The following is a 14006-nucleotide window of genomic DNA, read 5'->3' as shown; positions in this document are numbered from 1 at the left end:
AAAAAGAAGAAGGATAAGTTTGTAAAACAGACCATCACAGGGCATTGCAGCTGATCCTGTCAGATTACAGTTTCATTTTAATTGTTCATCTAATTGTCCAAAGACATACAGGAAAATCTGCATATGCCGTTTCCTTTGTGAAGTGCAGTTCTCATCTTTTAGGCAGTCTTTTAAACATAGAAATAAAAAAGAAATAAAACCACCCTTTAAAAACTGCATTAAAGAAAGGGTATCTTACATTTAAATTTATGTTGTTTTTGTAGTAACATGGCCCATGAAGATCAAAAGCTGGCAAAGCAGTAACACTTCCTACTTGAGTGGACAGTTAAAAACAATCATTTTCTGCAATGACCGTATCTTCAATTCATGAACTACTCTGAACTTACTGTGAGCTGTAGCCAAAGACAAGACATAGGGAGAATATTCCTTTTTTGGAGGAGACTAAGCCGTCCAAAATCAGTGTGGGAAATAAATATCCAGTTGAAGAATTCTAGGTGGAAAAAAATTAATGTCAATTTCAATTCATGCTGAACTGGCTTCATTCTTTTCATTGACTTGTTTGATGTCATTCTTCTAAATCAAGCATGTTTAATTCTTCTAGCTCATCCACATCTTCCCTGCCATCCTCCCTCCCATTAAAAGATTTTCATCAACAGGAACAGCATCGATGGCTCCATTTACCTGTCCCTTCCCTTAGTTGTCCTCTTCTAAATCACTTCTTTTTTACTTAATTATCATTCTATTACAGTTGTTCCAATTTCCCCCTTTTCCCTCCTCTACCCAGCCCACCCCTCTAAATCACTTCACTGTTTTCAGCTGTACATCTGGAAGCTTCACTTAATTTGTTTTCATCTTTTTTCTGAAGTACATGTGCTGAATCTTTCAAGACTGGCTACAGTAATACCTGTCTCATCTACATCTCTTGGGATGTACAGGCCTAAATCTATGTCATTTATGCCCACTGAAGCATCAGCCTCATCACCACCTGTTCCTTGGGTGTAGCGGGTATCATCTGCTTCCTTCTCATCATCATTAATCAGTTCAGGATGAAATTCAAACACCTCATGATCACTGATCACTAATGCTTTTTGCCTGCTTTGAAGTCTGTTTTCCTTCTTTTCACATCTTGCTTAAGCTTATCAGTCTTGTCTTTTCTTCCACGAGTAATTTTAGTAAAATTTGGACTAGGGCGGAATGCTGTTTTCAATTAAATGTTCTAATGAAATTTCATCTTCTTTCTCTTCTTTCTATTTATCTTTTTTCTTTTTTTTTCAACCTATAATCAATATTTTTAATGGCCTTTCTTTTGCATACTAAACCTTCAAAATCTGAATGTATTCTACACTTCCCGCACATCTCAGTCAGGGCCGGCCCCATTCCGAGTGCTCAGGAGCCCCCCACCCCTCACGTGGCCGCAGCTTCCTTGATGGAGAGCCCAGCTCTGGACAGGCCGGCCAGCGTTCTCCTGGGCCCCCTGACAGCCCTTCGGGGATTTGGCCCATCACATCTTCAAGATTCACCTTGGGAGCTTTGCTTTGGCATGTAGAGTAGTTAAGAATCCAAGTTTCGTCCTCCTACTGAGCTGGGTGTGAATCTTAGTGATGAGGGGTCAGCAGCTGGGTGAGTCATTTTACTCTTTGAAATATAAAGAGATAATAAGAGCACCTACCTCGGGGGTTGTAGCAAGAAGCCCTTGCTCCATAACTGGTGGCCTCGTGAACCAAAGCCTTAACCCGCTTTTTGGCACTGTGATTATTTATCTCTTTTCAATACAAATCCAGGAGGAAGTGCATGACGATACATGCAAATACTGCCCCCTTCAGGGCATTCTGCAAACCAGCCACATTTGTTTTCAATAGTTTCAAGGAAGTACTTGCACACTATTTTGAGTTTTTGTTTTTTATTTTTGCCTCACTGTGTTTAAAAAAGATATTATTTATTTTATTTTTTAGAGGGGAAGGGAGGGAGAAAGAGAGGGAGAGAAGCATCAGTGTGTGGTTGCCTCTCATGCGCCCCCTACTGGGGACCTGGCTGGCAACCCAGGCTTGTGCTTTGACTGGGAATTGAACCAAGGACTCTTTGGTTCACAGGCTGGCATTTAATCCACTGAGCAACACCAGCCAGGACTCACTGTGCTCCTTGTTCACTGCTTCTTCCAGTTTTTTTTCCCATCCCAATCAATTATCCATAGTATCTTTTTCAAGTTCTTTATCTCTTGGATCAATGTAAACAAACACTTCCCTTCTCACACTTCATCTCCAGAGTGAGGTCATGAGAGAACTTACACTTATCTGCACCTTTACTCATTGTTTTTAGCAGCAACTACAGTTTTGAACAGCTCATTTAGCTCTTGCAGTTCTTCTTGTTATCTTCCTTCATTTCTTTTCAGCTTCACTTCATGCTACCTGATGTGGATTTTGTTGACCAAATTTAACTTGATGAGTGACAGCCTTGATAAACTTCTTTTGCTTTGCTCCCTTCTTATTCTTTAGGCCAAAAGCTTTGTCTTCGATAATCTCCTTTTTTTTCCTGCTCCACCTTTTAGCTGTCCCCATCCCGAGCCTGTTTCTTGGAGGGCATTGTGGGGATGGGTGGCACCAGCCAGACTAAGGCACAGCTAGGCACCGTCAGGGTATCAGGCCCTGTGGCTGGAGGAGGAGGAAGATGTGGGCCCTATCATTATTTTCATGTTTCAAATGATTGTGTTTTCTTTTCACTCTAAAGTTTGTTTCTGGTTCATGTGAATGCATGGTTTAAAAGTCCATGTTGAGTGACAGTCCTCAGAACAAAATTCTTTAGTGATGTTTCATGTCTCTGGTGCTCCTTATGACTTGAGTATGGAAGCAACATCTTTCTGTGGCCCCTTCATGCTGTTCTCTCTTGACAAGAGATCTGGATTTTAAGGTGCAGAGAAGCTATTGGCCCATAAGTAATAGCTTTTTCTTTTTTTAAGTATATCTTATTGATTATGCTATTACAACTGTCCCTTTTTTTCTCTCCCATTTATCCCTCTCTGCTCTGCACGCCCCGCCCTCCCCAACATTTTCCCCCTTAGTTCATGTCCATGAGCCATACATATAAGTTCTTTGGCTTCTCCATTTCCTCTACTATTCTTAACCTCCCCCTGTCTATTTTATGCTTACAAATTATGCTTCTTATTCTCTGTAGCTTTTCCCCATTCTCCCCTCTTCTCCTCCCCACTGATAATCCTCCATGTGATCTCCATTTCTGTGAATCTGTTCCTCTTCTACTTGTTTGCTTAGTTTGTTTTTGCTTTTAGTTTCAGTTGTTGATAGTTTTGAGTTTATTGTCATTTTACTGTTCATGGTTTTTGATCTTCTTTTTCTTAGATAAGTCCCTTTAACATTTCATACAATAAGCGCTTGGTGATGATGAACTCCTTTAACTTGACCTTATCTGGGTAGCACTTTATCTGCCCTTCTATTCTAAATGAAAGCTTTGCTGGATAGAGTAATCTAGGATGTAGGTCTTTGCCTTTCATGACTTCTAATACTTTCCAGCCCCTTCTTGCCTGTAAGGTTTTTTTTTTTTTTTTTTTTTTGAGAAATCAGCCGACAGTCTTATGAGAACTTCTTTGTAGGTAACTGTCTCCTTTTCTCTTTCTGCTTTTAAGATTCTCTCCTTATTTTTCATCTTGGCTAATGTAATTATGATGTGCCTTAGTGTGTTCCTCCTTGGGTCCAGTTTCTTTGGGAGACTCTGAGCTTCCTGGACTTCCTAGAAGTCTATTTCCTTCACCAGATTAGAGAAGTTTTCCGTCATTATTTTCTCAAATAAGTTATCAATTTCTTGCTCTTTCTCTTCTCCTTCTGACACCCCTGCGATTTGAATGTTGGAACGTTTAAAGTTGTCCCAGAGGTTCCTAAGTCTCTCCTCATTTTTTTAAAAAAAAGTTTTATTTATTTTTAGAGAGAGGGGAAGGGAGAGAGGGAGAGAAACATCAATGTGTGGTTGCTTCTTGTGTGCCCCCTACTGGGGACCTGGCCTGCAAGGCATCTGCCCTGACTAGGAATCAAACCGGCGACCCTTGGTTTGCAGGCTGGCGTTCAGTCCCCTGAGCTACACCAGCTCTCCTAATCTTTGTTGAATGCTTGATTCCTCATTCTCTTCTGGTTGAATGTTTATTTCTTCCTTTTGTTCCAAATCTTTGATTTGAGTCCCCATTTCCTTCCCTTCACTGTTGGTTCCATATACATTTTGCTTTATTTCACTTTGCATAGCCTTCACTTCTTCCTCTATTTTGCGTCTGTACTCAATCATTTCTGTGAGCATCCTGATTACTAATGTTTTGAACTCTGCATCTGGTAGGTTGGCTCTCCTCGTTGCTTAGTTCTTTTTCTGGAGTTTTCATCTGTCCTTTCATTTGGGTCATATTTCTTTGTCTGGACACACCTGTTACGTTGTTAGAGGTAGAACCTTAGGTATTCACCAGGGCAGGGCAGGGCAACTCACTTCTCTTCATTGTGGCGCTGTATGTGGGAGAGGGGTCAGAGAGGGAACAATGCCACTTGCTCCGCCCTTGCCCTGCTTTCAGTCGCTTCCCTCACTATCCATAAGCAAATGGGCTCTTGGGTCAAATGAGCAAATTGGGCTCTTCTGGTGCTGATTCCCAGGTGAGTCTCTCCAGAGATCTCTCCTGTGAGATTGGGAGTTTCTCCCTTGGCCTCAGCCCCCACAGGTTTTTACAGCCAGAGGTTTTGAGGCTTTAGTTTCCTGTGCAGGAACCCTGGGTTGCGTGGTCTGTTTTGCTCTCCAGTTGTTTCTCCCCAGTTGTTCTCCCTGGAGTATCTGCACACAAACATGGAACTGCCTGGTCCGTCAGTCTCCATCTCTCCTGCTGAGTCTGTCGCTTGCCACCTGTCCCCTCCTTGCAAGGCTGCCCATCTCCACCCCTCCTACCAGTCTGGATGAATGTTTCTTCTTTAACTCCTTGGTTGTCGGACTTCCATACAGTTTGATTTTCTGGTAGTTCTAGTGTTTTTTTTGTTTTTAAATTTGTTGTCCTTCTTTTGGTGTGAGGAAGCAAAGTGTATCTACCTATGCCTCCATCTTGGCTGGAAGTCTAACTTCCTAATTATTAATTTTCTAACCTTGTTTTAACAGCTTTCCCGAAATATTTCTTAGTTGCAAGTGCTTGGTCCCTTTGGTTTTCAAAGGCAATTTGTTGACAGTGACAAACTCTTCTCATTCTCTAGGGTACTTAGGGCCTTTCCAGTGTTAGCTATGTAACCCTTGCCTCTTTCTGCCTTGGAATTGAAGTCTGCTTTGCAGAAAGTGATAATGTGATCACTGTCTTATATTTTATAATTTGTTGTGTGGTTTCAGAGTGCTTACTCACATGTCAATTATTTGATGCCTACGATAAATCTGTGAGGAAGATAGGACAGGTCAAGTTACTGAGATTTGGAGAGCTTAGGTGACTTGCCCAAAGTTAGAGGACAATAAATAATAGGGCTGGGGGTAGAACTTAGATTTGCAGATAATTTAGCTTTATTCTTTCTGTAATGCACTCTGTCTCTAACAAAAGGGAGTCAGACTCGCTGTGAGTGTTACGTGTTCAGCAATAAAGATGTCTAGATGAAATCCCTTTTTTCCCCTCTTGGTATGCTCTGTGGGAGCTTCAGCCAGACATTGGCATAGGCCTTCCCTATGCGTTTGAGCAATATGTGGACTACCAGTAACTCCTAGTACAATGTGAGAAGCTGCGGCCTGTATGTTAGAGTATATGTAAGTATGTTTCAATTCCTTCTCTCTCCCCTTAGGTGGTTCTCACTTGGATGATTTGAGGCCAAATGGGAAAGGCCTGTTTGTGGACCAAAACTCCCGGGGTCATGATAAACCAGACAGCTTGCTGACAAGGTAATGCAGCTCTCCTTTCACTGCTGCCTCTTAGGACTGAGGTTTTCCTCATTATAGAACTGAAGCCATTGCTGTGCATGCTGTATTGCATAAGCTGTCCTGAGGTTGCTGGCCTAAGAAATGTGGGATATTTATTGAGCCCTTAGTGTGTATGCCAGGCACCGTACACTTACACGGATTATCTTATTGTAACCTCACAGGTAGGTACCATGATCTTTTCTGCCTTACAGCTAAGGAAACAGGTGAGAAGAGAGGTTACATACCTCACCCAAGATGTAGACATAGCAAGTAGCAGATCTAGGATTTGAAACTGGCAGCCTCACTCTACCTTAGAAATGTAGAAGATTAGAAACATTTTGATTTCTCCCTCCTATTATTTTAGGTGTTTCCTGACCCTGAAGAGTTGTCTTCTTTCCATTTTTATTTACTCTTTTCTTTTTTCTCATGTGCTGTCAAACTTAGTCTGGACTCTGGTTCCCCCTACTGATCGTAGCCAGGATCTTCTGGTCAAGATAATACTTTCTTGTGTTGGTCTTTTAATTTTGTATTTAAGAACTTTAACTTAGTAGCCTTCTACCATTCTCAGTTCACTTTAAGCCTTCTTAGTACACATAGACACATTTTTTTTATTGTCATTTGAGGATATGTTTTTTTTTTAAGTTCATTTTAGGGATGGTGTGAGAGGAGGGGTAAAGAGAGGGAGAAGAACATGGATATGACAGAGGAACATTGATTGCCTCCTGTACACACTCCGAGTGGGGATCGAACCCACAACTTTGTGGTGTATGGGACAATGCTCCAACCACCTGAGCCATCTAGCCAGGGCCACATAGATACAGTTTTACATGGCCTTAATTAATACAGGTAGGGCAAATAGGTTTATAGTTGTTTGTATAGAAAATAATATAACTAATAAGTAATAATAAAAGAATAAACTCTGTGTTTCACATATACACAACTGCAAACCTGCTGCTACCCCGCCTGTATGTACATGACCAGAATGATATCAAACATTTAATGTGGCATTTATTTAGTGTCAGAAATTACTTCAAATGCTTTATATATCTTAATTCATTAAGTGATCTTCAACAAAAGTTTCTGGAGCTATTATTATGATTCTGTACATGTCAAACTTTGTTTAACTTTAAAGTTGGCATTTGAATATTTTTTAGTGTAACTATTAAAACTGCACAAATAAGAACAAGATATAACTTTTCATTGCCTTTTTGGGGGGAATTACTCCTTTGGAATAGAGATGTGGCAGAATTAACAAGTCAGAGGGTCTGGACTGTTCCGTAGTCTTGTTATGTGAGGTGCCCTGTCACCGTCCAGCTGCATGAATCATTGATGCTGGCTCTCGCTTTTCTCATTTGAAAAAAGAGGGGGTTAGATTAGACTATCTTCAAGGATATTTGAGATTCTCTGAATTTATTTTCAGAAAATCTCTGGACCAATATACTATATAATCAACAACATAGAAGTAGTGTTGTTTTGGCGAGTAAGTTTTACTGTAGCCTCCTTTAGTCTTCTGTGACTCAGATGCTTGTGTGTGGAAACTTCTAGCTTTATATTTATGTATTTTTGTGCTGAAAGACTCATCAAAATATGATAAAAAATTTTTTTTTGTTTTTTTTTCTAGACAGACTAAATGCAGGTCAGAAATGAATGACATGGTTCGCTCCTCCACTATCACAGTATCAGACAAGGCTCATATTTTGTCAATGCAGAAGTTTGGACTGAGAGATACAATAGTGAAATCACATCTGATGCAGAAAGAAGAGGATTATACCTATATCCAGAACTTCAGGTAGCTAACTGGGTCTTAGATTATTCTCAAAGGAAGATGGTCATTCAGCTCTCTGAAATTTAAGTACTTTCCCCTATCCCTACTACCCTGGATTTGAAAGCAAATCCTACTACAGAATGTCCCCCATACTTTTCTAAATGAGTGATTCCTTTCACTCTTCATTAGCAAGCCTTCTGTGCCTTCTCTGGCCAGGCCCTATGGGAGGCGCGGCATGGCGGGAACGCCACAGCCTGTGGGTAGTTATAGGAGTCTCTGAGGAGCCGTGTGGGTGCAAAAGAAGGAACACTATCCTGGCGTTGGTGTATCCCCTGGTTATTCTGGGTCTTTGAAGAAAGGGATTTAAGTTGAAGTTAATAAGATGAAGTTAGTGTTTGGTAACTTTTTAGGTAAGATTATTGAAAGTTAAATGAATAAAGATTGCATGATTCTGCTAGATCTTTTAAAAGTATTGCATCATGACCATAAGACAGAGGAACGTTGCTTCTCGGGACGGAAGGGGTCAGTCGTGGTGAGTACTGCGGTTGCTTTCCTTCTGAAAGGAGTTACCAAGGTGCTTTTCATTATTTTTGTGTTTGTAGCATGCACAGGGTAAAGAATCATTTTGTAGATTACAGCTTTCTGATGGCTGTTAAACCTAAGTAGGAATGTTCAGAGTAGGCCTGTACTGTTTGAAGTTATCACAAAAGCAACAAATATCACAGCAGACTGAAGTCATTGGTCCAGGTTAGATGTGGCATTTTTTTATGTCATAAAATCCTACTCCAGAGAGGCTGAAACCAGCATAAAATGTGTTCCCCGGTTGTCTCCACAGTCCTCCCGACTGACTGACTGATTCTCTTTGGCGACAGGTTTTTTGTGGGAACATACAATGTGAACGGACAGTCCCCCAAAGAATGCCTCCGGCCCTGGCTAAGTCACAGTACCCAGGCCCCAGACGTGTACTGTGTGGGGTGAGTGCTTCTCTCCCAGTCACCTTTGCGTTCGCAGAAATGCATGGCTGCAGCTGAAGGGACGGGGACATGAGTACGGGGTGGGCCAAAGCGGGTTTGTAGTTCTTGATATGAAAAATAATTCAATAAGTAATATAAATAATGATATGATAATAAACTGTTTCATATACTTACAACTGTAAACCTACTTTTGCCCACTGCTGTACATACCTGAGCCTTCACAGCAGGTGAAGGAATTGAAGAATAAACATGTGCTTAATAGCAGCTGCTTCTCTGTGTGATGCTCTTCCTCCTGGTAACCACATTTCTGGCATGATTACAGTGATGTGCTTGGCATTTACATGCTAGTGTTGACTTTTTTAGTATGATCCTCTGTTAAAATCACTGCACCTTGAACTGACTTGCATTACTTAACATTTCAACACTTTGTTGATCACAAAGCAAAAGTATCTTTTTCCAAGGAAGGAAGGTTAGCTTTAAAAAAAAAAAAGTCCCATCAGTCGTTCCTTTTGTTTCACACTTTTTGTTCTCCTACCACTGTACTGGGCATTGTTGATGGCAAGAGGGCAGCAAAGAAGCCTGTATGGTAAAGTGGAACGGGCTGAGAATTTGGGGTGTACATAGACCTAGGTTTGAACCCATTTGCCGCTTGGTGCTTCTGTGGGCTCGTGGTCTCAGATGTAAAATGCTGATGATTCCAGCTGCATCACAGGCCGGTCATGAAGGAGAAATGGCCGGCTGCCTGTGAAAGCACTGGTAAGTTCCTTAGCATTTTGACCCTCAGCTCTAAGTGTTTGTTTTTCTTTCCTCTTGAGGGCCCTGCAGTTTAATCAGAAAGCTAGGATTTACACGCCCAAAGGAATCTGAGAACACGTCACCTTGCATATTACCTTTCTCTGCTCTCTGACTGCCTGCTTCTCCTGACAGCTTCCAGGAGCTTGATCTGAGTAAGGAGGCCTTTTTCTTCCATGACACCCCAAAAGAGGAAGAGTGGTTTAAAGTCGTGTCAGAGAGTCTTCATCCCGATGCCAAGTACGCGAAGGTAAGAGAGGAGCCAGGGACCTTTGAATTTCTGGTTGTCACGCAGGGAAGTTCTAAGACAATCTTTCACTTTTTCCACAAGCCAGTCCTAATTATCCTACTATTTCGCTTCTAGGTCCTCCATAAGAGGCACCTGTGGGTGGGAAAGATTTAAGTCTCGGCACTTACAGGCTGTTTAGATCGCCACAGAACATGTTAAGTGATTTGAATGAGTGATTACTCTGGGTACGAGTGTGGAGAAGGAGACACATTACCACCCTCAGCCAGCTTTGAGACCACTTTTCCTTTGCGGTATTTATCCCTGTTTTCAACCTCTGTTCAGTACCATGACTTGAACGTTTGGCTCTGTTTTCCAGGTGAAGCTCATCCGACTGGTTGGGATCATGCTGCTGTTATACGTCAAACAGGAACATGCAGCGCACATCTCGGAGGTGGAAGCTGAGACCGTGGGGACAGGCATCATGGGGAGGATGGTGAGTTCTTGGTGGTGTGTTTGGCACTCTGAGGGCCTGGCTCCCTGAGGTTTTGACCCCACTTTTCATGATGCCTTGACTGCATATGTCCAGTTTGAGAACGCTAGTATCACAAGGTCAGCTGTACCCTCAAGCAGGACCAGACCAAGCAGACCATTTAGAAATCATATTTTGGGGAACTGCTGGCTGATTTGTCCAACTAGCACAGATCCTTGTGTTTGCTCCACACGAGCGCCTCTAGTTTATCCCCGCCTCTAAGCTGTGAAACACATCGAAGAGACTATATTGGGTCACAGAGGAAACAAAAGAATGCTAATGAAGATGTGCATTTTCCTCTTCTTGAGGCTGTGGAAGTGTTGCTTTTAGGTTCTACTGCAAGAGCTCAGCTTTCTGTGGAGAAGGGAGAGCATGTAGCTCTCCTGTGGTTTAGTGGACAGTGAACTCAGCTTTGCCACGGACTGGCTAGTCATTCTGCCTTCGGATTTGTCTTCTTACCTGTAAAATACAGACAATAACACTGCTTTACTTACCTCTCAGGATTGTTGTGAAGACTAGTCAAGAGAAAACATCTCGAAAGTCTGCGGGTTTAAACGACTAACACGATGAGGGGGTGAACTGGATTTCTCTGGGCTCCTTTCGTAGGGCAACAAAGGAGGAGTGGCGATCAGGTTCCAGTTCCACAACACCAGCATCTGCGTTGTGAACTCTCACTTGGCAGCCCACACTGAAGAGTACGAGAGGAGGAACCAGGACTATAAGGACATCTGCTCTCGGATGCAGTTTTGCCAGGTTGACCCAAGCCTTCCTCCTCTCACCATCAGCAAGCACGAGTGAGTCTGGGCTCCTGGTGTGCAGAGCTGTGGGCTCTCTGTTTGGTGAGGGAGGTGGCTGGGGCAGGCCTGCCACTGCTGGAGTGGGAGCTCTAGTCAGCTCCCAGTTCCGCGTGGATCACGCCTCTTGGGAATGTGAGGTTTCCCAACTTGCCATCTGGCAGATCTAGTATTGTTCTCAAATTACTTGTCCCTGGAAAATGTATAAGATTGATTGTAATATGGGTCTGCCTTGATATAACATCACAAGGAAAACAACCAAGAGTGAGCACCTCAATTCCAGGTTTTAGAAGTGTGTTTTAGCATTTTATACGTAAGTTCTTTCCAGTAGCATATGTAGTTGAGGATGACTGCATTTGGCTGCCTTCACTTAGTCTTTGGTACCTCAGCTTTATAAAGACATAGTTGCAGCTGCCAGGAGCATCTTATGCTAATTTTGTCTATCCTCTTCATTTCATTTATCTCTAAAACTTCCTCTGTGTCTACATTTAAGGGATCTTAGAATTTCAGACTTGAAAGTAACACTTGAAGCTTGCGCCACTTCTTTTGTAAAGAGGAAGAAGCCCCCGGGGCTGTGGTGTCTGCCAGGGGGTGTACAGAGTCAAGCCTCTTATCCTGCCTGCTGCCGTGGTGGAACTCTCTTGAGCTCACCGGTGTCCTAGAAGCTTACCGGACAGCTTTTCTTCTCCAGGGAACCTAGCAGGGAAGGTGTCTTCCCTCCTGCTAAACCTGCAGCATCCTAGTTTGTGAGGTTGCAACTTGCATGTCACTTTGCTTTTGTTTTGGGGTGTGTATACTGCTGTGTAGATTCTCTAATGACTTGGTGCTTGGCTTCTGACAGAGCAGCATTGGACTTCAGTGGGGTGTGCAGTATCATCTAGGAGCATTCAGTTATCTTTTCCCCCAAAGCATCAGGGGTAATAAAACACCTGTCACACTCTGCAAAAACAACCAACTGATGCTATGGTGGTGGTTAAACCCAGACTCTCCTGTAAAGGTTGAGCTTTGTTTCAGAGGAATTCAGGTCTAGAAACAAAGGCTGAAAGTGTGTTTTGTGGACTGGAGTGTGCATGGAGGCAGAGGTGACATTGTGGTATCATCTAGTTCGGGGTTCCTGGGTGATTGACAAGACTCTCAGTACTGGATCTTTTTTCCTCTTCCCAAGAACGAAGTAAATTATTGTCTTGCTTTTAGATCCTCTTACACTGTCTTTGCAACCATACAAAAATAAAATAGTCAAGGAGAACTCAAGGTGGTTTTTAATTAACTTGGACCAAGATAATTGAGTAAGCAGCATGTTAGATATGGTATTAAAGAGAGAAAGATTCCTGAGCAGCTGCATTGCTTTCCTGCCCAGCTCCCAAGAGGCTGAGCCTCAGGGGCCTTCTGTGAGAAGCCCACTGGATAAGATGGGAAAAGTCCCTGCTAAACCCTGTCACCTTTGTGCTCTGTCCTCACAGTGTGATCTTATGGCTGGGGGACCTCAACTACAGGATAGAAGAGCTGGATGTGGAAAAAGTGAAAAAGCTCATTGAAGAGAAAGCCTTTCAAACTCTGCATGCATATGACCAGGTACAGATGGCCACCTGTGCCCTCTCAGGCAGCTGTCCCCACACTGTGAGGGCACAGGAAAGCTTGGCTTCCAACTCTCAGCCTCTTCTTCCTTGACTTGGGAGGTTCTGCTGAAGAGCTGGTGTCTAGTCATGGCTTTCTTTCACCTGCATTTCCCTCTTACACATTCCATAGTTGTCCCCTCTGTGGCTCATCCCTGGAGGTGCCTAGTCTCCTTTGGGAGCAGGATCATGTCCTCTCTCTCTCTCTCTCTCTCTCTCTCTCTCTCTCTCTTGTGTGTGCTCATTCATTTATTCAAATTGGGACTAAAAGGGCACTTCTCATAAATAAGATACTTGATTTATTTTATTTTATTTTTATACAGGGTCTGGCAGAAGTAACACCTGCTTGAGTGTGATTGGTAGGGTAATAATATTGGTGTACTAATTTATAGTTTCAATTTGAACATTTCATTTAAAATGTCAAGATGTGCTTGTGATATTGTTATGGTACAGAATTACACACTTATGATTTTGTAATAAACAATTTTGTAATAAAAAGGTGTTACTTGTGCTAGACCCTATATTTTATTGATTATGCTATTATAGTTGTCCTGATTTTGCCCCCTGTGCCTCCCTCCACCCAGCACCCCTGCTCCCTCAGGCAATCGTCCCACCATTGTTCATGTCCATGGGTCATGCATATAAGTTCTTTGGCTACTCTCTTTCCTGTACTGTACTTTATATCCCCATGGCTATTATGTAACTACCTATTTGTACTTCTTAATCCCCTCACCTCTTCACCCACTGCTCCACATCTCTCTCCCATTTGACAACCATCAAAGCACTCTGCGTATCCGTGATTCTGTCTCTGCTCCTTGGTTGCTTAGTTTGTTTTTTAGATTCAATTGTTGACAAATATGTCTTTTTACCATTTTATTGTTCATAATTTTGATATTGTTTTTCTTAAATAAATCCCTTTAACATTTCATGTAATAATGGTTTGGTGATCGTGATCTCCTTTAGTTTTTTTTTCTGGAAAGCTCTTCATCTGCTCTTTGATTCTAAATGATAGCTTTGCTGAGTAGAGCAGTCTTGGCTGTAGGTCCATGCTTTTCATGACTTTGAATATTTCTTGCCAATCCCTTTTAGCCTGTAAAGTTTCTTTTGAGAAATGAGCTGATAGTCTTATGGGAGCTCCCTTATAGGTAACTAACTGCTTTTCTCTTGCTGCTTTTAAGATTCTCTCTTTATCTTTAAACTTTGGCACTTTAATTATGTTGTGTCTTAGAGTGGGCTACTTTGCATCCATCTTGTTTGGGACTCTCTGTGCTTCCTCGACTCGCATGTAATTTCCTTCACCAAATTAGGGAAGTTTTCTCTCACTATTTTTTCTTTTCTTTTTTTTTAATGTTAAATTACCATAGTTTCTTTTTTTAAAGATTTTATTTATTTATTTTTAGAGAGGGAAGGGG

General features: G+C 42.1%; 1 protein-coding gene and 1 pseudogene across 2 annotated transcripts in view; one reads left to right on the top strand and one right to left on the bottom strand.

Moving 5' to 3' along the window:
* The window catches only part of INPP5B (inositol polyphosphate-5-phosphatase B), a 51660-nt gene that overhangs the window by 23030 nt on the left and 14624 nt on the right, over positions 1-14006 (top strand). For both annotated transcript variants that reach the window (XM_045859510.1, XM_045859511.1), the window contains 7 exons: positions 5784-5880; positions 7520-7687; positions 8536-8637; positions 9565-9679; positions 10035-10151; positions 10794-10981; positions 12442-12553. In XM_045859510.1, coding sequence (XP_045715466.1) covers positions 5784-5880; positions 7520-7687; positions 8536-8637; positions 9565-9679; positions 10035-10151; positions 10794-10981; positions 12442-12553 — 899 coding nt within the window. The remainder of the gene's footprint in view (positions 1-5783; positions 5881-7519; positions 7688-8535; positions 8638-9564; positions 9680-10034; positions 10152-10793; positions 10982-12441; positions 12554-14006) is intronic.
* On the bottom strand, positions 566-2555 carry LOC123831637 (annotated as a pseudogene).

This window comes from Phyllostomus hastatus, unplaced genomic scaffold (assembly GCF_019186645.2).
Source record: "Phyllostomus hastatus isolate PE091 unplaced genomic scaffold, TTU_PhHast_1.1 phas_scaffold_182, whole genome shotgun sequence".
Taxonomy (NCBI): Eukaryota; Metazoa; Chordata; class Mammalia; order Chiroptera; family Phyllostomidae; genus Phyllostomus; species Phyllostomus hastatus.
This window is presented reverse-complemented; position numbering and strand designations above follow the sequence as displayed.